The 27,916-nt window shown below is 39.8% G+C and overlaps 1 protein-coding gene across 4 annotated transcripts; it reads right to left on the bottom strand.

The window, feature by feature from the left end:
- Positions 1-398: 398 nt before the first annotated feature.
- On the bottom strand, positions 399-26,044 carry LOC145704018 (uncharacterized). Of its 4 annotated transcripts, XM_081781439.1 has the most exons (9): positions 25,894-26,044; positions 10,910-10,943; positions 10,677-10,705; positions 9,240-9,455; positions 4,736-4,959; positions 3,740-3,868; positions 2,080-2,229; positions 1,032-1,403; positions 399-913 (listed from the first exon to the last, which is right to left on the bottom strand). In XM_081781439.1, exons 5-9 carry the CDS (start codon positions 4,871-4,873, stop codon positions 518-520), a joined length of 1,185 nt encoding a protein of 394 aa, XP_081637565.1. In that variant the 5' UTR covers positions 4,874-4,959; positions 9,240-9,455; positions 10,677-10,705; positions 10,910-10,943; positions 25,894-26,044; the 3' UTR covers positions 399-517. The 4 variants fall into 4 exon arrangements, with proteins under 4 accessions (XP_081637565.1, XP_081637566.1, XP_081637568.1 ...); XM_081781440.1 differs by lacking the exons at positions 10,677-10,705; positions 10,910-10,943; XM_081781442.1 differs by lacking the exons at positions 9,240-9,455; positions 10,677-10,705; positions 10,910-10,943; positions 25,894-26,044 and adding an exon at positions 9,044-9,151.
- Positions 26,045-27,916: the final 1,872 nt, after the last annotated feature.

The following is a 27,916-nucleotide window of genomic DNA, read 5'->3' as shown; positions in this document are numbered from 1 at the left end:
AAATACACCGAAAGTAGAAAGATAAATGGATAAAAAAATGTTGAAAACGCGACTTTTTTCTCAATTATTTCGAGATTCTAGTCTTTGGGAATTGTATAAAAAGGGTTAATTGAACTATTGGAAATTGAATTTGACTATTGCGATGTTTCTTTTTTTTGGCAAATGGTTTTTTTTGGGTGGTTTTGGTTTTTGGACAATTCCGGTTTTCGGGTTTTCTGATTAAAAATACACACCATAATTACAATATTAATATAGTTCTGTATAAAAAGGGTTCACTAGAAACGGGGTTATTCTAGAGGCAGTTTTCTAGTAGACCTTGGGCCGTTCCAGCAGCTAAAAAAGGGATGAAAAGACTTTTCGATTCCTTTTTCTTTTGAAAGAAGAAAAAAAATAAACAGTTAAAAATTTAAACAGTTGTTATTGTCACAAGTAATTCGTTACTTCATTTAGGAAAGAAAAAAGGGGGGAAAAGATAGTAGCAGTAGATATAAATATAAAAAAGATTTGATTCATCGATTTACGTTTCAATTCGAAGTGATGAAATGTGATTCAAGAAGAGAGGATCAAGATCGGCTTCTTCGTCGACTGAAGCGTTGTCGAAGCCGGAATCGTCGCCGGAGTGCATTGGATCGGAATGGGTCGGGCTCCATCTCGTGGGAGAGGAGGAAATGTCTCGCCAGGCGTGCTCGAAGTTGTAGGACGAGCTCTTTTTGAGGGAGTCGAACGAACTGGACAATGAGGACTCAGAATCAGCCTTGGGCGGGAAGGAGTTGAAGGAGTAGCTTGGGGAGAGGCCGCCAGAGGGCGTCTGGTGGAGCTGCACCTGGGGCTCGAAGACCCGCGCGTTGGGGTTGATCGGCGAACGGGGAAACGGCTGGAAGCACTTGGACTCGACAGGGCTCTGCACGGGGCTCTGAACAAATAATTGAACATTTCAGAAGAGCAAATTTGAGTTAATGGAAGAAGGGGCGACAGATTCATTCATGATTTACGATTGAATTTCGGGGTCAAAATTTTACTTTCAACTGTACCTGCTGTTGTTGTTGTGAGTTGGCCAATTGCTGAAGAAGGAGCTGTTGCTGGAGGAGTTGGATTTGCTGGACGCTGAGTTGCGGCAGCTGGAGACTTTGGGGAATAGCTCGGGCGAGATTTGCGGCTTGCTGCAAATTGTGCGCATTCATGTTTTGGCTCTGCTGCTGATGAAGCTGCTGTTGTTGTGGTGTGAAGCCGGTGGGCGATCCTGGAGCGGGGTATGCAGGTGGCCGGTGGGTAGAGCTGTGCTGGCCTCGTCGGGCGCCACGGTTTTTCATCGAACCGAATTTGGTGCTCATGAATTCGTCAACAGTCATTAATGGACGCTGCTGGTACTGGACTCGCTGATGCTGGGCTCGGATTGGGGAAACCTAGAAAAGAACAGATTAGAAAATGAATATTGTGTCGGTCAGACAAGAAAGGACAATTTTCTCCTGATATTGGAGAGGTAGGCAATTCGCGGCGGTAAGGCTCCCATTGAAGGGCCACTTAAAAATCTGCTGCGAAAGAAAAAGCTGCCTAAGGATTTGATTTTCGCATTATCTACGTTATCTACTCAAGCTCAAGTGCAACGGCTTGAGCCCACGTGAGAGGCCTTTTCACCAGCCCTGGTCTACATCTACATGTAACAGTTATCAGAAAGGGCTGTATCAAAAAGTTTCTCAAGAAACTGATCCACTAAATACTGTATGGCCCGGCTAAGCCCTAAAGCAACAGAGAGCTATTACGCTAAAGCTGTGTAAATGTAATGTTGGTCTTATCTTGAACTAAGTCAACTTTGCGTAAGATTTTCGAAAGAGACTTTACTTGCTTGCCTTGAGCATAGCTGACCTTTGAAGCAAACAGAAAGAGAGCAAGGGCAAACTATAACGAGGGGCAGCTGACTGTCTTCCCAGTAGACGACCTGTCTTTCGGACAATCAACAACGACTACCGCCCTTCTTTCAAAATCAAGATTTTTATGGCCCTATTTGCTTTTCGCGAAAATTCTATATTTCGTGTTTAAAAGTTTGTTCAAAGGTCAAATGAGTCATTTCTTTTACTGTACCTGTGGCTGAACAGAAGCAGTAATATCAGCTCCATATTCGATCTCAGCTCCTTTTTTCTTGTACAAAATCGAAGTCGTCCCCTTTTCTCCAATTTGATAGCTGACCTCGTCAGGGTCGATCCAGATTCTCAACTCCGCTGGCAGATTTTCCTAGAAAGAGATAATTAATAAGCTGGATTAACAAACAAACGCGCCAAGCCCAAGCTCTTAGCGTCAGCTTTCGCGAAAAATAAAAGAAAATGAAACGCGAGAGGAAAATTCTTGAATTCCGGATAATCGGTTGAGATGAACGCGCTGGATTAATACTCGAGAAATCTGAGCCAGGTGACACTCTCCTCTGACAAGATTGAGGTGGATTTAAACGTCTGTAAGTGCGCGTGTGTCTGGGAACTTGGCGATTCACATTTTCGCGAAATTTTTTCGCCCCCTTTTGAAGAACAAGATTATGATAGTTTGATTGAATAACTCTTGACTGCTGGTAATATTAATAAATAATTACTAGAGCTGGGGAAGCGCATGAATCCCGAGAAGGGACATGGCCAAGACAAGCTGATTACGCTTCCTTATCGCCCAAGACAAGCGCTTTTTATAACATCACACGAGCACCCACGTGGCCTCGTCCGTCATCGTTGTCTAACTTCCGTCCCTCGGCCCTACGATAATTCCTATTTTCTGCAAAAACAAACCAAAGAACGTTTTTTCTTTTGATTTTTTTAAGAAATCATTACGAAAAAACGATAACGTGGACATATTTTGACCACGATTTTATAATAAATTTTAACAAAAGTTCCAAAAAAATCTTTGGTTTCTTATTGGTCAAAAAGAGCTTTAATCTGATTGGCTTCTTTCTCAAAATCAAGTTATTAATTGGGTCGAAATGGCAGCTTCTGATTGGACTGATTTGATTAGCGATTTGGGCATTTTTATGGGTTCTTATTGGTCAAAAGTGATCAGTTATCTTATTGGCAGAATTCGGGGAAAGTGAGTTTCTTGGCATTCAAGATGACAGTCTAGGGAAAGGCGAACAAATCGAATTTACTTTGTTCCGTCTTCGTTGAGCTCGATGTCAATTAGCCACGTGGGGCAACGTCTGGTCGGTAAATTCAAAACCTTACGTAGCAAAAATAAAATTCGAAGCTCGAATGCTGCCGAATCCGAACTTCCACGAAAAGGTCAATGGCCAAATTGGCGAACTCGTTGATCGGAAATTGCAAAAATGTGTTTGCATTCGAAAACACAAGCACTTGAAAATAAGCTCGATATCAACAGTTGTTGTTGATCTTTCAGCGAAGCACCTGCGCGAAATTTGCTCAAACATTTTTAAAGCCGGAAGAAGAATGTTTCGGCAAGTACTGCTGACACACAAATGTGTGGGCTTGCCCGAGGCACGTGAGACAGCTCATTTATGAATCGACTATTTACTCAATGAGCCGGAATTTTCTCGAAATCGAATGTAGATTTTTAGATGTTTGAGAGGGTTTTGAGCCAATCAAAAACAAGCATTCTTTACCACAGCCAATAAGAAACTCGCATTCTTGACTTCAGCCAATCAAAAAGGCCAAAAACCCACATATTCGTCCCGAAACCTATCGTTATTTTGAACCGAGCATAATACCTAACCCTACCCCTAACCAAGTAAATTTTGTAAAGAAAAACAAACCTTGATTTCGGAAAAGGCGATGGAAGCAGATTCCGCAGCTTGGTGAAAAACAGGATCGACTTCTTTCGACGTAAAATTGATGCATCTATGAGCGCTTCCTCGAGCTGGTTCCTCGGGGTACCAATGTCCCTGAAGATCAAATTAAGTAATTATCAAATTGTATTTGCTTCTTTCTTGGGCTTCCCAGAAAATAAAAATGTCAAATTGAGAGAGGCTGCTGATTCAGCAGCGCTGCTCGTTATTGCGTTTCCGGTTTGATGGCTTTGACATATTCAAAGACACGCTGAGTTTTTTCAGTTCCAATCTGTCTCCGAAATGTTTGTTCTAATCACGTCCAGTTCTACTGTAAGAAAAAGAGGTCAAGAGGGGGCAAAATTAAGAGAAAAAGAACCCAAATCTTTGCGCTTAAAAATAGCGTTGTGACACCCTTAATTTTTGTGACTAAAGGGGAGAATGCTTTCATGTTTGATTCGCCACTAGAATTAAGTCTTTTAGAAAGAGCTCCAGAGAACAAGATTCATCAAATTTTAACTCATCTGGGTCGAGGCTGTATTGAGCAAAACATAGAAAAACGTGCCTTTAACTTGTTCAAAATCAATTATTCAAAGATGGCCCTTGATTTAAACGATTCCAGAGAGAGAAAGTTGAACTATCTTTCGTTCCAAAATATTCATTATTTAAAACGGCTACAATGGTAGATGTATTTCGTAATTTACTAAAGGTTGTTGAAATTTTATGGCGTGTAAAAGATGACACGTTAATCTGCCTACAAATCAGAAATATTTTTAAGTGGCTCGTAAATGACTCAAGAAACTCATTGACCTTGGCGCCAATTTAGCCATTGTGCCGTTTTTTCATTGTGTAATGATTGGTAATCATTATGCTTTTTTAACACGATTTTTAAGGCCGTATTTCTAACAGAGTTAACGTAGTGACACCCTTATTTTCTGCCCTGAAATTGAAGCTTACACCCTTATCTCCGTTATTTTTATTTACCTGGAACTTCTTTTTCACAGCAATTTCGAACTCGCCGCCGAAAAGATCGGCTCGTCGGCGAGGGAGTTTTCCGTAAAGGGTTGAAGTGATGAATCGCGCCGCAGCGGAAACTTCAGTGTTCATGCTTTCTTGGATCATTCTTTTTCTTCCTTCGAAGATCGTTGTTTCTGTTGTCGTTTTGTTGCTGTCTTCGTGTCTTTCAAAGTCGAAGTCGTTGCGTGTTTCTAAAAAGAGACGATTGAGATGATATTCAAGTGCTCCGTTTTTTGGGAAAAAAGGGTTGAGTGGGCCGCGGGTTGACGATTTATAAATGAGGTTATGATCAAGTGCCGGACTCGTAATTTTCTTTCTCTCAAATGAGTCAAGAATGATTTTCATTTCTCAAAAATTTTTCTGCAAAAAGGTGACGAAAATTCTCGAAAAATTTTGCTCTTATACGAAAAATCATCATTTCACTCACTTTCTTTTTTTTTGCAAAAATGTGTGAAAAAAAGACGTAAAATTTCAAATTTCCGCAATTTGACTTTCTTTGTGAAAGTGTTAAAATTAGCACAAGAAAATCTGTTTTTACGAGTTTCTTTTTCCACAAGAATGAGAATCTATAATTAGTCCTGGCTACTACTAATAAAATACTCAATGCCAAGATGCTGAATGGACTAATTAAGCTCTTGATGAGTGTACTCTTTGGCTCGGCAACCTGTGTAGAAAGCCTGAGTCAGGGTCTGAAGACCTTTTTTCAGATCTTTCAGACCCTGGCTCAGGCTTTCTACACAGTTTGCTGAGGCCCGATTTACGGTCAGTACTGAAAATGTCACGAATGTCACGAATGTCACGAAAGTCACGAATGTCACGATTTTGCTGAAATTGTCACGAAAAAGAAACATGTTTTCGTGACATTCGTGACATTCGGTACATTCGTGACATTCGTGACATTTTCAGCAATGTCGCGATTTACTCTCTCTTGTTCCTTTTATCAATAGTAAGAGCAGCTCAAGGCCACACCTTTGGTTGATCAAACTATTCTTGACCTCGGATCTCTTTCTCGACAAAAGCGACTGCTCTATCCAAAGCTGTTGAAAAAAGGTATTTATAAAGAGATTTCCTCAGTATCCTCTCTAATAAAAATAAAGAGCGAATTGTTGGCGGTTCATTTCCGGTTCGCCATTTATTCACTTACAGTTGATATCCTTTTTCTGTTAATTTGGGCCTATTTTCTCTAGAAGAGACGAAAAAGAGAAGCTAGAAACTCTCAATCTCTTTTTCTTATTTTCGTTTGGATTTCTTTCGCTTTTCTGTATAGCGCAAAAAGAATTTAGCGCATAAAAATTATCGCCTCACGTGATGCCAGCGTGCGCTAACTCTCGGGCGCCCGAAGTCGAGCGAGTCCTGCCCTGGGGCGCGCGCGCACTCAACAGAACTCGCCTCGATTCAGTTTCTTTCTTACTCACAGAAAAATACTCAATTCAATCGTAACGTTTTTTTTTCGGGAAGACTAAGCTGCGCTAATATTTGCAAAGCGTAAATTACAGCACTCAGACTTTGCTCGATAAATAATGCCCAGAAAAAGTCCGCGGGTTTTGCGTTTTATTGTTTTTTTCGTTGGTTTTCTTTTTGTGGCAGTAGTAAAATTTTTTATGCAAAGTGGGCATTTTGAAACTCCTTTCTTTTTGAGGAAGATTTTTCGGAAATAAATGACTAAAATTTGACCCTTTTGAACAACGCTTTCGAAAATTTAGCATTTTAGCCAAGTTTTAGTCAAATTTTTTTGGGCCAATCAAAAGCCTTTTTGACCTTTTCTGAGAAGCACCGGTTTATCCAATCAGAGCAGGTCATTTTTAGAGCTTTTGATTGGTTTTCATAAATTTGACTAAAACTCGACTAAAATGGCTGTTTTGATCGATTTCGACATATGATGTAGTCCGGAATTAGCCAGACCCTCTTTCGTCTATTTTCCGGAGCTTGGGAAACCAAACATAATTACCCGTATTTTGCGTAATTTCCAAAAAGTCGCCGAAAGAAAGTAATGCTCCCAGGATTAAGATTATTGACTGTTTGGATTTGCTGTTTCATTTCTGACAGCTCTTTTTGAAAGTTTTAAATGGGCGGTTGAGTACTGGAAATAGAGCCCGACTGCTTGGGCAAGATAATGATAACCATTATGACGGAAATCAGTACGCGCGGAGCGACAGATGAGCGATGTGGTCCGCTCGACATGTTCTTATCCGCACCCGCGCCGCCCTTATCAGCAGAACGATACGTCACCCGCTGAGAATTATGAAGCCAGAAGGGGATAAATTAAATGTTATATAATTTTATCTGACTTGAGTTTATCTGTTAACCTCGGTTCAAGTTAGTAGGATTCGATGGTCCCTATTTTAACAGAAAAATAGGGAATTCTTTAAGGGTATCCCCATCTTAACGGATTTATTCTTTCTCAAAACGGTTGCCATTTTAACGGATTTTGAAATCCTCAAGGTCAAAAGTCCGTTAAAATGGTATTCCTTTTGAGGAATAATGAGTTCATTAACATGATGATACCCTTAAAGAATTAAGCTGTTAAAAAGGTGAAACCCTTAATTATTATTTGATAAAGAAAAACATCATTTCTTTATTTTACCTTTTTCTTTCTTTTAAATTTTTCTCTCCAAAATAAGCTTCATCTAAAAATGATCGAGAAAAATAACTCCAAGTCTGAGACAAGGGGTGGGTTTGCTTTGTATGTTCTAAATCACTGGGCTCAGAAGAAGAGAGAGAGACTATCGTAAAAATGAGCGCGAGCGAGATGAAAAAGAGCGCCTTTTGCGCTGATAATTTATTATTTTAGTAAAACTTTCAGCTAATACCCGTGCATTAGAAGAGCTTAGCATTTTCTTTTATTTTCTTTTTACGAAATCTTCGCCAAAAAGCCCGTTTCGAAAAATGATTGAAAAAAATCCAATATTCTTTTAATTAAAAAATCGCCCCAAAATTCAGGAAGAAAATGAATCAAGTGGCAAAATCGAATCCAAATCGAATTTTTAATGAAAATTTGAATTTCATAAATTACGAAAAAGAAGAATTGGCAAGGCCTTTTGAATCTTGAGCAAACTCGGCTGACCTTTGTCTTCCAACTCAGAAGATTAAATAAAAATGTGATGCGGGCATCAATAAAATGACCCCATCAAATTTTATTCGATGGGTCCAGTTTCGAACTCATGATCAAGGTGGTACAATAAGGGTTCATTATTAAGGGAGTAGCCTTCGATAAACCGATTTGTGGATAAGTGTTGCTTATTTTTGGCTAGGTACAATAAGGGGATCACTGTGATAAAATAAGGGGTCCTTATTTTAAGGGAGTAAACATCAAAGAAGGCCTAATCTTAAGGGTGTCAAATCTTAATTAAGGTTTTCATAGATAATCATAATGTTCCTGTAGTTAGTGGCTGTTATAGCCCTTAATTTTTATGCTCTATAAAAAGTCTCATAAGAGGTCATAAATGACGGATTAGTTGACCTCATAGTGAGTCTACTCAGTCTGATGATCAGCTGCTTCTACTAATAATTCGTAAATCAAATAAAGCAACAATCGAGAGGTGAATTCGGGCGGGGCAAACTCAAACTCGAGCACGCGGGTTGACCCCGTCTGCCAAAAAGAAAGGTGGCGACAATACTGAGAAAAGGAAATCGCATCGTCTCTTGTTTTCGTGCTCAGCTACAACTCGTGAATTCAGCCAATTTTCAATCAAGACAATTTTAAATACATACTATTTTGCTGTGTCTAGGTAAACAACCAAAAGAATGACACCGTGTTGACGAAGTCCGCTAGACTTGGCTTTTAGGTGGGACTTTTATTTTGGCGCTTTTTGGGGGCAAATATGGAAGTAATGGTGTTGTCGAGTCTGGAAGTCATTAACTACATAATTGAGTTTTAGTGATAAACTTTAACTTTCCATTCTGTGAAAATGAATAAGGAGACCCCCTCCAGAATGTCCTCATTTTAGCGGATTTATGAGACATCAAGAAGGTCGTCATTTTAATGGTTAAAATGACGATCCTTTTGAGGAATCATCAATCTGTTAAAATGAGGACATTTTAACGGGGAGGTGTCTGGAACCGACAAAAAAATTTCGACAAATTTTGCGTAGGCGGCTACTCGGCTGCTGATTGGCCGGTTTGCCGAATCAAGGCTTCTGATTGGTTGAAAATTTCCACGCAAAATTTGTCGAAATTTTTTTGTTGGTTCCAGACACCTCCCCCATTTTAAGGGGGTTTATCCGTTAAGATGGGTGCTCCTTATCAAATTAAATAACAGATATAATTAGTACTAACCGATTTGTTCTTCAAAATTTTAAAATCTCTTGACTTCGAAAAAAGGGTTGAATTTTCTAGAAAGAAAGATATGCAGCCTTGGTCATAGATGTAAAATCATTGAATCATTTTTTTTTCTGAATGACAATTCTGAGCGTAAAAGGTTAGTCCCGGGTTAAGCAGGCATGGGTAACAGTTTCAGAAGATTCTAGCTTACCTTATTATCTTCTTCGCCAGGTGATAAGCTGCAAGATTTAGGGCAGGAAAAATGGTTATTTACAGCGTTAGTAAATTTTAAATTTAGTTATTTTATAAAAAAAAATTATTTATAAAAGGGGTTCAATTTTCAGGATTTAAGAACTGAAGTCGTCGATTTTTCGTTTCTTTTTGTCGGATCGCCAAGTGCTGGTCAAGAGCTCATCTTTTCGTCAGACTAAAGTACAGTCGTTAATATTTCGCTGGGTATTAATTTTTCTTGCCCCTTTTTTGGACCAGTGGCTAGAGTACGTGTTCAGATAGGCATGAATATTCGAACAAGGTTCGTTTAGAAATGTGGCGCAGGTTTTTACTGTGGTTAACTTGCGAAGAACCCGCAAAACCCAGAATATTCTATGCTAATTGGTGAGGTCGCCAGCGCAGTAAGACTATTTTACTTTTTTTGCAACGGCAAGTATAAGAATTGAACTCTTCTATTCTTGGCAAGAATTTTAGCCAATAAGACGGCTCCATTTTTACATTCGGCCAATCATCAAAAGGTTAGGGTTAGGAAAGCCTATGTGGAAAACCTGAGTCAGGGTCCTCAAATGGCCTGACTCAGGTTTTAGCAACAGGTAGCCGGAGCTCAAGTCAGGGTAGAAACTACGGATGTATCTTCATTTTTCAGCATCAAAAGGCTTTGAAAAACAAAGTGCTGTTTTATAATAGGATTACTAGAGGCTCATCACGTCTCGACAAAAATGAGCAAACGTCTTGAAGACTGAGTTCAACTTCAAGTACACATAAGTAAAACTCCTTTATATCCGCCCAAACGGCCATAAAATCTTAATTTATCGGGCATATTCCCATTTTACGGCCGAGTATGAAGAAATTACGGAATCAACTTTTTTCCTCGCTGATTTTTTATTATATTGAAATAGCTTAAAAAGCAAAAACAAGGTGTAAATTTAGAATTAAAGCCTGGTAAATCATTTTATTGAGATCAACATTCTTCATCGGCTGATTTATTAGTTACATCCTTTCAGGGGGATTTTAATGGCTTACTTTTATGATTATTGGCAGTACTCGAAAGTACCAGTAGTTCAGTTGTAAAAAAATAAAAGTGAGGTTTTGATGTCTTAAAATTTTACCTACTGAAAAAGTTAGGGTTAGGGTTGGCTAAAAAGACGGGTCCCTAAGGGGGTGTCACGAATCAACAAAAAACTTTCGAAAAATTTTGCGTGGGCGGCTACTCGGCTGTTGATTGGCCGGTAAGCCGAATCCAGGCTTTTGATTGGTTGAAAATTTCAACGCAAAATTTGTCGAATTTTTTGTCGGTTCCTGCTCATCAAAATCATCAAGATAATTAAGAACAATTAAAAAAAGACAACCCTTAATTTCAATTAGCATAAACGAGCTTTCATTTTGATAAAAATAAAAAAATAATTGCCCAACTTACTTTTTACAACTGTACGGGATTGAAAACGTCTAAAAACAAGCCAGTAAATTTTCGAGCCGCAATTAACTCCGATCAAAAAACGCACCAAGATCAAAAACGAAATTGCAAGAAATGTAAAAATTGCGTTTTTGCAAGAATTAGAAGTAACTAGCGGATTTGTAGCTTATAGCGAATTTGAGCTTGATGTGAATTGACCCTGAGCGGATAAAAATTAAAATGAGATAATGGTGAACCAGGTCGGTGAATCAGGCGGCGTATCTTCTGTTTCTAAAATAATCTGTTAAAGGATGTAATGAAAATTTAGAAAGAAGAGTGAAGAGAAGGAGGAAGATAAGCTCATGAGAAAGGACACGCGTTCTAGATCATAAATACGATTAAAACGCTAGAATTATTGATGAAACGTCTTTTTTGACTCGATAACAGCTCATTTTGTTAATAAAAAGAGTAATTCCCCTTCATTATTTTTTTTTCATGAAAACTCAGAAAAAAGGACCTTTGTTAAGACCCAAAATATCTAAAGAGAATTGCATGGATCGATTTCTCCCCTCTAAATCCTCGATTTTATTTTCTAAACTTGTTGCTTTTTATGTAATCAAGTGAGCAATGAGCAGATGCAAAGAATGGAAAAGTTATTCAACAATTGTAACCAACTTTTGTTTTTACTAAAAACTTGATTTTTTTTATTTTTCATTTAATAGAACGCCTGTTTTCAGGACAATAATCAATTTTGATTAAATTTTAGTTGTTTTTTGAAAAGTTTATTTTAAAAACTTTTTGATACGACTAAATAAAAGGGAAAATAGACTTCTTTTTTGAATTTTCTGATTATTGCGCAATTTTGGATTTCCAAGTCCTTTTTTAGTCGACTTATTTTCCCGGAATTTTTTTCGCGCAAAGCCACCTCTTGAAGAAGCTTATCAGAGCACAAGGACCTGCCGCAAGTCGCCCTGAAAAGGTCGAGAGGCTCGGGCACCCCTCCACCGCAGCACCACGTAATAAGTCGGAATAACTATCTAACCGCCGATCTGGCCGCACAAATGTGGCGCACGGCTCCCGCAGGAAGTCAACTCGTAGCGGCCCAAGAAAAATTTAAGGAAACAATACATGTCCTTCTAATCCGGCTTATCGTAATTGAAATTGGAGAGATTATGTCATTCAGTACCGCATTTATTCGCGAATAAAGATAAGGATTTTTAGTCAATTTAAGCAAAAATAAACCTATATTTTGAAGAAAAAGCTTTTTAAAAAGGCTCTTTTTGAACTTATTAGACCCCAAAAGTGAAGACAACAACGACCCAGCAAGAAAAACCCATCATCTTGGTTCAAATTGCGAAAAAGAATCAACCTCATCTAACTTCTAGCGTCTACTAACTGAGACAATAAACACATGGTGCTCCCGATAAGTGTAGCCTGTCTATCATTGCCGGGCTGGCTCTCTTCAGCTGTCCACACCAGCCAGTTCGTCGGGGTTCGACTCTGTCTGTACCTGCCGCAACAGCTGCTCACCCTATCGCAGCGCTAGAAAATGATGTCAAGAGACATCCTTAGCAGTTCTGGAAGCGAGTCTCTTTCTGACCTCCTCTTCCCTGCCTCGACAATCCGTAGATCATTCCTCTTCCCCATCTGTTTTCCAGCTACTGTAGTACTGTAGCTAATCAGTCTATCAACACCAAGGTAGAGCTAAGTCCGTGAAAAGGAAACGTCAGCGATTCTAGCGAGAGGTTATCAAGGTCTCGAGTAAGTCTTATCCAAGTCTGGCGAAACTTAGCGATAGTTTGAAAGCGTTTTTAAAATTCTTCTTAGTTGGGTTGAGTCAATTTTCGCTGGTTTAGCTTGGAACTTCAGTTAGAACAACTTCTGTCAGAGTTGGACTTGGCACTTGTGATCGACCAAAAATAAACATTATTAATTTGCGGTTTCGCGGCCGGGCCAGGTTTCATAACCATTTGTTTCACCATTGATTTCTAATCTCCTCATTTTTTCTTTCTCCGATTTTCTTGAGCTACTAATTGAAGCGAGGAACGTCTAATTACAAGAAAACATAAATTCCTCGCTTTTCTATTTCTTATTTTCGCGAAAAGTCACTTGGCTCTGTTTTAGAGTACACTGAAAAAAACGCGTTCGTGACAATAATTTTAGCGTTTGTTTTCATCAAGCGTATCGAACATAAACACAAATCGTAACGTTGCCCGGCGCTGGGTTAGAAAGGTTAGTCCAAAATGTGAACATTGCGCGCGCTCTCTGCTTGTTGTCAACACAACTTTTAAACATGACGCAAGTGGTTTCACTTTTCAGACGCCGATGTTGAATTATTGAAGTTTAATTATCAGATTTCCAAAAACTGGCGTTTTGCAATGGAAATGGCTTTCTTTGATGATAATCAGATTAGAAAGAAATCGAGCTGTTATCAATCCTGTTTTATTAATTATATCAATTTTAGAATATAAATCTAATAACTTGGTAGGCCTGTTAATACTCGCGAAACAAGCTGGGTTACTTTTGACGGCAAAAAATAAGGTCGTCAATATGAAAAATAAGGTAGTAAAGCCTGCTTGAAAATGGTTCCTTTTCTCGATATTTGTTAGCAAAAATTCATCACGAAATATTTCAAGCTCGAAAATGCTCTCAAACGATTTCGAAACCACATTATTCAGGATGGTCTTAAAATCAGCACATTCCGTAGAAGTCTTAAATCAAAAACAGTGCTGTTTTGAGCTCGATTCCTGGCCAACGTGAAATCCCAAATCCAGAAATCATATCATTACAGAGGCTCCCCGCGGCGCCAGTCCACTTTTTCTTCCCAACAAGGATCTCAAAGTTGCCAAATTTTAAATATCCAAGTCGCTGGAAAAAGAGCGAGGAGCGACCGCTGTGACGGAATCAGATTCTTAAGATGAACACGCCGTGGTTTCATTAATGACGAAGAAAGTGAACCGGATGGTGAATTTCGCGGTCAATCCCTTCGCGAAATTTCGCCAACCATGAAAATTCAAAGCGCGAATTTTCTTTAAAAAATCTGATTGCAACAGACATTTACCCTCTCTCGCCCTTATTTTTGACCTCCTCTAAACCTTCTGTCTCGTCTGGATAATCAACTGTAGATCATTAGAGCTGTAAGCTCACTGACAGAACAAATATCCAAGCAGTTACTAAAGATGCTAAGTCCTCGAGACTGGCAAAACAGCCTCGTCAGCAAAATATGTCTGGATCAGCGCAATCAAGGGATAATCAATGTCTCGACAAAGTGTTACCCAATTCTTACAGAAATAATCATAATAAACTTCTAATTAGATTTAGATTTTAAATTCAGAATTGGCAACCTGTATGGGAAACTTGAGTCAGGGTCTGAAAGATCTTTTATTGAAGCCGCGTTGCGGCTTTTTTCAAAACGAAGCCGCTTCGCAACTCAACAATTTCGAATCGAAATTTTCGATCTATTATCAAATATTTGCGAAGCCGCAGAGCGGCTTCGTTGTTAAAAAAGCCGCTACGCGGCTTTTTATTAAAGATATTTTTAGAGGTCAATGTAAGTCGTCATATTTTTTGGATCCAGCGAGCCGGCTCAATCCGAAGGTCATAATAACGAAAGAACATAAGTCTCGAGTCGCTTTCGTTATTTATATCCTCCGGAGGAAGCAATTTAGCCACGGCGCTCTTTCTATGATTTCCTTGCTGTCCAAGACTTGTGGAACGAATCAAGACGTGTTTTTCGAAATTGGGGGAGCTTCGGTCAATTACGGACAAACCTGACCTTGTCGCCGGCTTGTTCGAATGTCCCGGATAAATTTGATTTTTTCGACTTTTTGATTAGTTGATTTTTTGGCGATTTTTTTGCCAAAATTCAGATTTTTCAAAAAAAAACTCTTCGAAAATCAGCGCGTAAAAGAAGAAGCTCCTGAACTCAAAAAAGCCGGGCTAAGATAACAACACGAAAAAAAAGAGCGCAATTAATCTTGTCGAAAATCGACACGTGGTGCTGATGCGAAATGCACGTCAGAAAGGACAATGATCGATTCAGATTCAAACGTCCGGAATTTGTTATGCGCCTCTGATGCATAACATTCGCCCTAGAATTTGGACAATTTGATGAGTTACCAGTTCTTGCGCAGGTAGAATTTTATCTATTTGTATTTGTTTTCAGACTTTTGTAATTAGGATCCCAAAATAAGAGTCACAATGTACGTGTTTCTCACAGTACATAAGTTGGATAACTAATTGCGTTTATCGTATTCGCGAGCGGGAATACAAATAGTGAGCGACGAACGTTGTGTTAAAAAGAGCAAGTTTTATTGTGATGTCTCTGAGCAAGTAGTTTTGAGTGTGTTGTGTGAGCTGTTTGTCAGTGAGAAATATGATCGTTTATATATGGTTTTCATAAACCGTGGTGAGCTGTTAGATCGTGGTGAGTGACTTTTTCGTGAGTCGTGAGTTGATCCTAGTCCGTGGTGAGCTGTGCTTTCGCGGTTTGCGGCGGAGCGTTTGCGCGTGGTGAAATGCGCTTCGCGGGTCGTGAACTGCGCGCGGCGCGGCGCGGTGAACACAAGTGGCGGATGACTAATGAGAAACACTACATAATTCCTCCTCCATTTATTTTTAGATCGTTTGTCTTTCTGGTAGAGGAATGTCCTGTGTTTTAAAGCCAATAATTTCATCGAGTGCATTTTGTCCATAAGCAGTGATTGTTTGGAAAGAATCGTTTTGGTTGACAGGAGAGTCAACGGGCGGCTGTTGAGCTTGGCCGACCGGAACATCATTTACTTCTTCGATGAACTGTATTTCTGAACGAGCCATGGTGTTTGTCGATGAGTCTTTTAACCCTAGGTGCTTCAGATGTTCGTGAATTATAAAGCAGACTTCTGATTTGAGAATTCGTAAATCGGTTATTTCGATGTTTTCCAATCTTCTCCAAACGGACCTTTGTTTTGCCCATTTCCTTGCATATTCGGAGACAATCAAATTTCTTGTTTCAGGATTTGATCCTTGAGCGGTGAGTATGAGGCCTTTGCAAGAGAAGATAAGAAGACACTTCAGATTGCTGTCGATCGTGCTGAGATTGAGTGATTTTTGAGTCAATATTTGGAACCAATCAGGCTTTTCTTTGATAGATACTTCGATTTCTTCGAGGAGCTCTCTGATAACAAAGGTTTTCTCACAATTAAATTCTTCCACAATGGGTATTTTAATCCCCATGACGAAATTCAGCGCGAATCGTTGGTATCTTCGTTTTATGCAGCATCTCTGAAGGTGAAAATAACTGTTTCAAGGTAAGTCGGCATTTCTCTTCTGCTTAGCAATTAACATGATAGAAACAATTTTTCTTTTAATTACTTCCGGACTTCTCTTTTTGCCACTTGAAACACGGATAAGTGTGATCGTAGGAACTGTGACTAGCGTGGTTGATCCGTTGAGCTTCTTGTCTCTTTTTGTAAAGTCATTTTTCGATTTGGCTTGTTTTAGTCGGTGCATTTCCATTTGACGTTAGGGATGAAACGACGGGTCCCTTTTGTCCTGGCGCGGGAGATTAACGAGCGTTGCAGCGCGCAGAGATGTTTTTCTGTTTGAACAGCCATTTTCATCGATTTGGATTTTCGACTGCGAGCTCGAGCAGGAGCTTTTTGAAAAACCAAGTGAGCAATTGAACATTTGCGAGCAAACGAGCAGTTTTCATTTCTTTTCTTCCCCCTTTTAGAACAAGGAGATTCGCATCGTTCCATTTGAGCTGGGAGAATGCGGCAAGAACATATTTTCGAATAAGGTGATTGGCAACTGCACACAATCGCCAACATCTGCGGAAGTGCGGCGCAAGGTTAGGAATAGCGGTGCAAGTAGAGGGCGCCAGTAACTTGAACATAATGAGCTTCAAGATCGTCGGTGAGCAGCTTTAAAAGAATAAACTTCGCTGATTGAGAGGACAATTCAATAAGCATCAAAATCGTCTATGAGCAACTTGATAAGAATCAGCTTATTTCATTAAGAGGACGACTTCATGAGCGTAAAAATCGTTTGTGAGCTTAATTGTTGCTTGATTGTTAGAGAAGACGATCCCATGAACGTCATAATCGTCTTTGATTATGAATTGAGCAGACGGTCCCATGAGCGAGCAGAAACGTATTTGAACAACTTGATCTCGATCGTTTGAGCAGATGAATCTTCGAGCGAGCAGAATCATCCTTGAGTAACTTGATTATGAATTATCTGAATGTGACAAAGCAACTGCACGCATTGCTTCACATCTTTAGAGGAGTGGGCCAAGGTTCAGATAAGCGGTGTCCATCGTGTGCGCAATTGATAAACACATTAGCTGGGTCATGAGAACACAAGTCCAAAGAGGCCTGTATTAAACTTCTTCACAGCAAATGAGCGGAACTGGATTCCCTTTGATCATCAGCGGGGATTACTTCGAGCTCTGAAGTGAGCCATTCCAGTGTGCATAAACATTGCCGAAGTTTTTGATCCAATAAACGAGCTTCAAGTATACCTTAAGAACAGGACTTCGAAAAACAGATGTTGAGCGAACTTCGTAATCAAGTGTGATTAGGAGTAGGAGCAGGAGCTTAATGGCTTGATTAACATCGTCGTGAACGAAGGCGATGTTTCCATTTCGGAGCTAGAACTTAAAGTCCATCATCTCTATCAACAGGCTCATGTTGATCTATATGAGGGCTTCTGATACTTTGATCTTCCTTTCGTATCATTATGAGCAGGAGCTGGAGCAAGATTTTGATCGAGCTGATCTTCTTCCGCTTCTTGATCCTCATTTTCATTGAGAACAAATTTTGTTTGATCTTCAGCCGTTTCAGTTGGAGCGGTCGGGTCAGGCTGATATGTCTTAGGTGTAAGCGGGCATTTGAAAAGGTAACTTTCCAGGGAACAGATCTGGTTTTCAGCAGAGAACAGATGTGCAGATCTCGAGCGTTGGGCAATTTTTCTTGTCCCTTTTTAGGAGCTTCTGGTATTGTTGATTTTGGAAGTTGAGCGGAGCAGGATGAATTGTCATCATGTATCGATTTATTCTTTTGATGAACGATTCCGAGGTGTCGACGGCAGCTTCTTTGAGCGGAAACGGAACATATGATTGTCGTCCAAATACACATTGATTGCTTGGCAGTCTATCAAGGCTTCCATGGGCGATTCGCTGCGAGTTGAGCTTTGAGCTTTTAATAAAATTGACGGTAGATATTTATTGCATTTTCCATTTCATCTCGAGTAGTTAACAGTTGTTGTGATGTGACGAATTTGGAAAATTGTCCGTCTTCGATGAACGAAGGTCGAAGAATATTGAGCAGTTTAAGTCGAATACGGGTTCGAGATGAACTTGAAATTGAGCGAATTGTTTAATCTTCGTTTTTGATCAATTGCTTTATGTGACTTGGAGCATAGTCTGAGTGGAAAAATTTGCATTTCGAGCCGTATATGCATGATCTCCATTTCACGAAGCTTATACAGAATCTATTGATCTTTGATGTGTCGATTCTGGTTTGTTTTCGATTTCTTTCATTTGGCTTCGAATGATCCTCAATATGAACTTTTAGGACTTTGATCTTCTGGTTCCGCGTTCGGTCCTTGGTGTTTTTTATTCTTCTTCAGATGTGATCGTTGTTTTTGTCGATAATTATCAATTTCGCACCAGTCCGGAGAATATGAGTCCAAGAGGGATTCTTCTAAGTTTTCACGTTCTTTTTGATCTTCCAATTTCATCAAGGCCATAAGCTCTGCAAGTGTCGTTGCTCTAGCAGAGGCGAGGATCTTGGTAACATCCAGACGGTGATTCTTATAAGCGAACTTTTGATCAATAACAAAAGCGTCATCATTCGGTAAGTTATTGATGATTTCACCATTATCGCGGAACACGAACTTGCGATTTTTGGCGAAAACCCCCTCATCCAATTTATGGATGTTCAGAACAATTGATTGCTTATCTGTAATTAAATGCTGTGGCGGAAACGACTGATTCAAATTTTCAAAGATCGTGAGCAGTTCTTGTCGGTTCAGATCAGCGGCAAGTTTGAAATATCGAGTCATGTTTCATGAGCAGCTCTCTTCGATCGTTAATCTCTACATGGGCGAAGCGTTTTCTTCAGTCACCAAAATATGTACGTGTTTCTCACAGTACATAAGTTGGATAACTAATTGCGTTTATCGTATTCGCGAGCGGGAATACAAATAGTGAGCGACGAACGTTGTGTTAAAAGAGCAAGTTTTATTGTGATGTCTCTGAGCAAGTAGTTTTGAGTGTGTTGTGTGAGCTGTTTGTCAGTGAGAAATATGATCGTTTATATATGGTTTTCATAAACCGTGGTGAGCTGTTAGATCGTGGTGAGTGACTTTTTCGTGAGTCGTGAGTTGATCCTAGTCCGTGGTGAGCTGTGCTTTCGCGGTTTGCGGCGGAGCGTTTGCGCGTGGTGAAATGCGCTTCGCGGGTCGTGAACTGCGCGCGGCGCGGCGCGGTGAACACAAGTGGCGGATGACTAATGAGAAACACTACAACAAGTTATGCAACTTTTTATCATTTCTAGTTCTTTCTATGGCTTGTTTGGGTTGCTAATATTTACAGTAAACTTTTCGTTGAACAAAAGTTTAAACTCTACGGCTTCCTTCGTAGAAAAAATGAATCCCATAACAAATATAATCGAAAAGACTAAGAATGCTAAATTCAGCATTTTCAAGAGGAGCTCTAGAAAAAAATTTTCTTGCAGCTCCTTTAATATTCATGAAAACCAGAGCGTCAAGTTCTCCACTTTGCACCTCGCCTTCGAACTTGAAATCACTTTTGAGCGAAATTCGAAAGAATTTTTGAAAGAAAATTAGAAAAACTTAAACAAAAAATCTCATTTTTTGGACGAAACCAAAAAATAAAAGTTCATTTTTCAATAACCAATAAGATTGGTTTATTCGGCCTACCGACCAATCAAAACCCTGATCCATAAAATCACTTCTGTAAATTGGTTTTACCCAAATTTTCGGGTAGAACCAATTTTTGGAACAGATATTTATGGAAAGGGTTTTGATTGGCTGGTAGGCCAAATACAGCAATCTTATTGGTTATCCAGAAATTCACTTCCAAAAATTAGTTTAGTCCATATTTTCAACAATTTTTGGTGCGATGGTATTAGAGATATACCAAGAGGTATATTTTTCTTGCATTGACATGAAGTTTTCTGGAGAATATTATTTTAGAAAATACCGAAAAGCGTAATATTTGTGCGACAAGCGGATTATCGTTCTACAAACGCGATTTGAATGGGACGAAAGTCTCTTTTTTCGTTCCCGTTTCTGAGATTTCAGCGCTAGAAAAGAAGACAGTCTCGTTCAAATAATCTGAAAGCGGGCCGATAATTGTTATGAAAGCCTCCGGAAGCGACGATCTTCTTTTTAAAAAAATGAAGAATCAGCTTCAAGGAACTCGAGCTAGTCGGAAGTTCTAGCGGCAAATTTTAGGATTGTCAGATTTTGAAATATTTCGAAAGTTTTCGAAGTTTTTCCCATGCGGGATGAAGGAGATTCCGGGCAGCCTAGCGACAGAGGACAGATAGCTTCCGAGAACAGATAACACTGCTCTGACGGAGTAGGACAAGGAAGGTAAATTTCAAGGGTAGAAGATAAGTATTAGAATAAGACACCGTAAATTGCTTTTTCATTTTTCTTGCCTGAGTTTTTTTTTGTCATCAAAAATGACTAGTTACTTTTGACCTGAGTAGAATTTTTATCTGCAATAAATATACCTCCCTATTATTTTGACTAGAATAAATACCCTATTTTAAGTTTTTTTAGAATTAAACATAACGATTTTTTTCCAATAGCGATCAAAATAAGACCATAATTAATATTTTAAATTTTTCTTTGTATATTTTGCGTATATGCTATTTTTCGAAGGTAAAGTAAAAATATGTCGATTAAATTAACTGCCATTGTAATTCTTTAAAAAGAGTCACAATTCTTGCATGAAGAGCTATTCCAGCAACTTTCTGCACGATCGCGTACTTGAAATTTTCGAGTTGATAAACCCGGCCTAAACTTGATCTATTTTTAATCGGGATTATTGCGTTGCCATTATATCCGGATCTCGTGCGGGGGAGTTTCTCCTCCGCGGACTTGAATTTCACGTAAGTGGACATTCAAAATTGTGTGTTTCGGGATAGTATTATCAGCACACACATTCATTTAGATGCTCGCCCGTTCGGTTCTTGTAGATAGGATCGGCAGGCGTAGAAGCCAATTTGTATACCTACTAAACAAATAGTATCGATCCCAGTATTCTAAATCGAGTATCGGGAAAATAAAAGCAGCGTTCAGTTCCGGCGCAGTGGAACGTATCTGATGTAGCTTCGAGAAAAATCTCTTTGTCGCGGCTAAATCCGGAAAACGAAGTTTCACGATAATGATTGATCCCGAATAGGAGCAATTCTAGCGCGACGTGTAAGGCCATGTTAAACACGTGGAAAAAGGAGGAGAAGCTGGAAATCTCAATTTGAATCCAAAAAAGAAGGAAAAGAAAAAGACCTTTTCTGCTAATTACAAGCAAGGGCGTCTAAATGGCAGAAAAAGGAACCGTTACAGAAAACCAAGAAATCGCCGATTCTAGCTTTTTCTTCCTGTTTAAAAGTTCAGATCAGTAATGATATTTTTTACAGTTCTGAACATTTTAGAGAGGCGCAATTTTAAAAGGCTTGCTTTTCAGTTGTATGCCATTTCTTCGTTTCAATTTTCGGCTTTTAATTCTTGCTTTTAGAATCCTTAGATGGCGCATCTTTAGAAGACCCAGTTAAAGCTGATCAGAAATTCTAGCAACGTCGCTTATTTCCCCCTCTATTTCAGCTGGAGCTTAGAAATTAATTCCTTGATGACGTAAAACCGGGATTTTATTTGGTCCTGGAAGAGGATTTTTGGCGAGAAAATCAGTAGAAAAACGCTGCTGGAATTATTTTTTCAAAAAAATGTTTTCTTAAAGATATCGCATCCGGGCCGTCGAAAAAGGGAAAACACAGCTCAGCTGATAAAAGGAAGACTGGCAGAAGGCTGATAACGAACGTGTTCGAACTTCTTTAAAGCTGATAAAACTCGGCGAATTTTCATAATGGTTGCTTGATTCTACTCGAGCGCCTGATTTAAAGACTTGCTTTTTGATTGGCTGAGACGACAAATACGGGCTTCTTATTGGCTAAAATCCAAATTTAGCCAATATCGAAGGCCCAAGTTGAAAATGAGGCATTTGAAGTCGTCACGGCTCAGGTGATTTTTGTCGCATTTAGAGAGTCGATTTGGCCTTCGCAAAAAGCAAGAAAAAAATGCGCACAGCAATTTTCACCCTGCGCCGTTTCGCGGCAGGTGCACGCCGCATACCCACAAATTTTTATAAAATAATGTGTTCTTAACAGCGTGCGCCGCGTTCATAACGCTTCAACACTTTCTAAAATTATCGGAAAAGACACCTCAACAACTTGTTTTTCTCAGACAAAAAGAAACTTCAGAAAAAACTCGTGATGTTTCTTTTTTGTCGGAATTAAGAGCGGTTCTTTGTTTCTAGCGCTTTAAGGGTGTCAACAACGATTTTGCTATTTTTATTCGAAATCGTTGTTGACACCCTTAATTTCGACTCAAAATACCGCCCCCTCTTTTCTTAAAATTCAGTACGTACCGCCTGTACAGTAATAGTTACAGTCGTTCTTTCTTCATTAAGAAATTCTCTTTGTGGAGAATCAAGAACCTGCTAGAATAAGTTTCACCCTGAAGTGTCATTGTCTCCCGGAACAAAAAACGGCTAAGCCGGGGCCTATCCGCCTCAACAATCTGAGCGCAAGTGCACTTTAACTCTGCTCCACCAAAAGAAACAAGCCCTTGTCGGTACGAATACCCGGATGACATCAGCCAACCCCGGAGGGTTCCCTGACCTTGATGATCTAAGACGGGAAGGGCCGAACGTAGTTGTTTACACGCGTGCATACACCAAACGGAAACAACTCCTGAGAAGCAAAAGAAGACAATAAAACTACTCAGAAATGCATCTCAAGGGTTACGTCCTTCCGCTTTTCGAGGACGAGCTCTGTTTGTCGTAATGATGAGCCAAGGAACCAAGGGGTCGCTTGAAGGAAAGGACGTGGTTCAATTCTTTCAACTGTATTTTCGCATAATTTTTTCGGGAATTTTGAACCCAAAAGCGAATCTTTCCGGAGAAATTTTAGACAATCAACTTTACGAATTGACGAAAAGGGGGACTAAACTCTCCAAAATAAGGGTGTCACAATGATAATTTTCCGAGAAATGATTTCAATTCGAATATTGCGATTATTGACAGCTTTTCCCTTGGAAATTTGAAGAAAAATGAGTCAAAACAATTCTTGAGAACATTTTTTTTTATTTTCTTGATTATTGGGATTGTCTTTTATAATCAGCAGCTTTTGTAGCGAATGTCAATCATCCAAAGAGTTGGTTGAACACGCCACGTCCATGATAAATTGGCCACTAATAGTCGCCAATTTGGAGATGACTTGAACGTCGTAACCATTTCCTTATAATTTTTCCCAGAGCGCATATTTGCCCAGCCGCAGCCACCGGCGGTAATGTACATATTCAAGACATGATTTGAAGACTTTGGCTCTACTGAGTCGGCGAGATCAGAGCTGCGATCTTGTGCAAAAAGAACGAACGTGGTTCAAGCCGCTTGTTTAGATGTAGACATGGTTATCTGACCGGTCTTCCAAAAAAACACCAGCACAAGCCACACACCCTGGTAAAAGGGCTTACGGCGGTTGCGACTGATTTTAAGAAATCTCGCAATCTGCAACTTTTTCTTTGATGAACCTGGCTTATCAGAACTTCTAGTTTTGAGGAAGAGGATTTGCATTATCAGATCAATCATTTCACGACATTTGACCTTTCGTTACGAAATTTTCGTAATGATAAAACCTAAGGCAGGGTCTGAAAGATCTTTAAGGAAAAGCCGCGAAGCGGCTTTTTTTCATTAAAGCCGCAGAGCGGCTTCTCAAATTTACTTTTAGAATCAATTGTTAAACTCTGGCGAAGCCGCTTCGCGGCTTCGTTTCTAAAAAAGCCGCTCCGCGGCTTTTCATCAAAGACTTTTCAAAATCTGAATCAGGCTTCCTACAAATGACAGAACCTCATGGATCAACGATTTGCCGGTTTTTACAACAAAATAATTTGACGGACGATAGTTGTAAATTTCGGAGAACGCTCCTCCTTCTTATCGAGGACCAAAAACAGTAATGGATTAGATACCGTTTCGACACACGAAAAATGTGGTAGTTAGACATCAAACAAAACAACGACTTGTACTCAATCAACAGTATCATTCTGAAGAGAGAGAGACTGTATCAACTCGATACAGATTCAGCGGCTCTAACACGCGCGATAATGATATGCGCGACATTGTAATCCATCCTCCGTTACATAAAGCAACACCTCATTAACATGCTCGAGAGAACGAACCAGCCAAATAGTAATATCTCAGGTGAGAGACAATTCTGACAGAAAACGAGATTAGAAAAAAGGCGAGAAAGAGTGTTCTGACTCAGTCAGCCACTTTTTTTAAGCCGCTGAGAAGAAAGTTTTCTCATGGCCGAAAAAGAAAAAACCGGTACTGGCAATTTTGAAAATCCCGGTCGGCCGGACTCGCTTGAGTCCCACTTGAAGTTTGATTTGTTGAAGAGGAGGGTTCTCCGGCTAATCAAACACGCTAATATGAAAACATCGCATGATCAAGGGCACTTTTGCTTGTTACAGCAGTTTTGCCGAGTTACGAGAGCGAGAGCCGATTCTTTTAGCGGCCAAGTGTACGAGGAAGAGAATAATTTTGATGATAAGAGCTCCCCTGTGCAGTGCGCACAAGGGTCGTAAGGATTTATCTAGAGGAAGATTTCGAGATTTGACCACATCGTAAGCTGATTAGGGAGCGGGGGCTTTTGTGAGTACGCCATCGGATGCGAAAATATGGATAGCGATCAGTAGCTTCAACTGAACCTGCTGCTTTAGCGATGGAAAATCCGCTTCTGAACTTGCTACTGATCTAATGAACTTACTGCCCTGCTTATTTACCGACAGAAGGACCTGTACATAGTGGGTCTAGCAAGCCTTGCCGTTTTTCGACTCGGATTTCAGGGTTCAAGATAGTCGATAGAGGTTTAAAAACGACTCCCAAAGATTGTCCATTTCTAGAATCACCAACAACTGCGCAATCAGAGAGAGTTTTGCTGAGAGTCGACATTTTAGGAAAATAGTATGAAGGTTTATCGGCATTTTATGGCGAAAATTAATGATGATTTCTGGCAGACAATTTGGAAGAAGCATCCTTTTATTTGTCCAAAAGAATATTTGGATAAACTTCTAAAAGCAACTTTTAACTTTTGCCTTGCAAAAAACAGAGCTGTTTCTAAAATGCAAGCTGTCTGTATCTGGTTGTAGAAGAAGTTTATGGGCGTAACGTTGGCAGGCTAGGCGGCTAATAAAGTTACTGATCGCAAATTAACACACGGCCAAATCAACATAAATCACGAATAAAAATAAAGGCGGTTTTCTTTTTCTGAATATTCAATCTGCTAAATTTGAGTCAAAATCAAAACGACCACTAGAATTCTGCAGCGCACACGTGGCAACTGGATTAAAGGGTTGAATCGGAATTTTATTCACGGCCTTTTGCGGCGCGAAAAATGCTCGAGCTGAGAAGAGATCGATTCTAGCGCTGAACCCAAAAAACAGTGGCTCGCCGCAATGAACGGTCGCTGGGCTGACCGTGAAAAGGGCAATTTACGGTTTTTCGAAGATCATCCGAACCGGGGCCTTATGCAATCGAGCCCAAAGCGGATTGGACTTTATGTTGTGGCTTTTGAGATCTGATCAGAGGATCGAAATGACCGGTAGAGCGGTTTAATCTCGTCATAAAGTACGCTATAAGTTTTCATCTAATTTGATTAAGGAGACCCCAAGCGATATAAAAATTGATTAATAAGGGGGTACTCATCGGTAAAATTTGAAAGATAAAGGTCCCGACTTTATTTTGGCAAAAAAATATAAGGATTTCGTCATGCTTAAAATGGCAAAATCGATGTTGACACCCTTATGAAAAAAATATTTTTTTTTTGAGCAAAAAAGTCGGGTGAATTTTTCTCTAATTTTAATTATCAAAATTTTTGAAAAATTATTTTTGAATCGAAAAATTAACTAAAACGCGTGTCCGGAATTGAGATTTATCTTTTGAGAATCTTACCTGACGTCAGTTATTGCTGTTTTTCTTCCTTGATTTCAGCTGGATTAAAATTCTCTATTCAATAATTCAAAAATTCGTCTTCGCGGTGAAAATTTTTCTCCAAGTTCAAGTGACGCTCTTTACGAAGCCAGTGGTATAAAATGTAGAATTAATATTAACGCTGGATTTTTTCGGCCATGTTCGCTGCTTGGTGTTGACGCCGCTCCGCCTTGGTGGCGCGCGCGAGGTGGAGCGGAGAGGGCGCGGCGGAGGAGCAACGCCGCGCTCCACCGCCACGGCGCGCACACGCTAAAAATGGGAGTCCGCGTGTTATCCTGCTCAGCGGCCAACGATAACAAAATAACGATTATGGCCAGTTTCGCACGCTGCTGGGCACCGTTAGATAAATGCGACTACCTGGTACTCCCCGAATCGACGCCCGAATAAAGCTCATTTTTTTGATAAAATCAGGAAAACTGCTTACTTATGCGAAAAAAGGGTTGACCCATTTAAAAGAATTCGAAGTCTTTTATCAGCTATCCCCTTAAGGAGGGGGTCGACGAGCTGGGCTCGGCAAACTGTGTCAGGAACAGACACAGGAACAGGAAAAATAATTTCTGTACCATATTTTACACAGGTACACAGGTCAGGAAGCAAAAATATCCTGATTTTAGACAGGTACTCAGACAGGTTTTTTTACACAGCTTATCAAACAGGTTACACAGGTCAGGGCCTGTCTAAACAGGTCTGAGCAGGTCAGAAAACAGGAAACAGGCCCTAAAAAAATATTACAAAGAAACAAAAAGACGCGAACTTATCGGTTATTTTGACTGTTGAACTCTTTTTTGCGTCTTTCGCTATTGATTTCCTTAACCTTAGCCCGCCAAAAGTGGATTTTCTGGGGTACCCGCCAAAAACACCATATATGGTGCATCTTCCATTGTATTGCTTCACCATGACGCGCTTTTTTTAAGGTTGTGCAAGTTATTTGACCCACTTATTGATTCCGAAACCTGGCATGCAATACATATTTGGAATCAGCAGAAAAAATCTAGAACCGTGACCTTTTTTGTTTCAAGAAAATCACTTCCGGTTGCGATTCTAGAGCCGGAAGTTGGCGAAATTTATGAGAATGGCATGCATGTGACCTATCAAACTGGAGCATAGAACATTTCCAGTCTCTTGGAAGAGAAATTAAATCAAACCGCGGCCAGAACGACCGGTCAAACGAGAAAAAAAAATCGATATTTTGCATATTTTTACGAATTTCAAACTGAAAAAAGGGCGCACTAAACCAAAGAGAACCAAATCTGAACGCGATAAAATGATTTTAAACGTTCTAAGCTTGAATTTGATAGTTCTCAAGCATAACATTCTCATTAATTTCGCCAACTTCCGGCTCTAGAATCGGAACCGGAAATGATTTTCGAAAAACAAAAAGGTCACGGTTTTTGATATTTCTCACTAATTCCAAATATATATGATGTTATGGGTATTTCAAAGAAAAAGTGGGAGAAATAACTTGCACAACCTTAAAAAAAGCGCGTCCATATTTAATTTCTCAATATTTTACCAAATATCTTCGTTGGAAAATATGGTGCATGGACTTTTTGGAAAATTAAGGGTCTACAGACGCAAAGGTCTATCAGAAACAGGCCTAAAAGCCCTTGGTCGATAGATAATCGATCATGCCGTCTCAGCGTTTCCTCAGTTTTCGAAAAACATTTTAGCGTCGAGCGCAATGAGCGAATATGTGACCGATTCAAGAGTCGTGGTGTACCTTGGCGGGCTAAGGTTATACATTTTCCCTGACTTATGCAGTTCCTGACCTTGTTACACACGAACCTGTCTATGGTCAGGACCTGAGCGGGAAACACAGGCCTGTTTAAGACAGAAACAGGAGCAGGGACAGCTAAAGAAAATTTTTTCCCCAATTTTACACAGGTACACAGGACAGGCCCAAATTATTACCCGATTTTACACAGGTACTCAGACAGGTTCCTCAAAAACAGGAAACAGGACCTGTTACAGGTTTTTACACAGC

Source organism: Oikopleura dioica, chromosome PAR (assembly GCF_907165135.1).
Source record: "Oikopleura dioica chromosome PAR, OKI2018_I68_1.0, whole genome shotgun sequence".
NCBI lineage: Eukaryota > Metazoa > Chordata > Appendicularia > Copelata > Oikopleuridae > Oikopleura > Oikopleura dioica.
The sequence above is the reverse complement of the archived record's forward strand: the minus strand, read 5'-3'. Positions and strand labels throughout refer to the sequence as shown.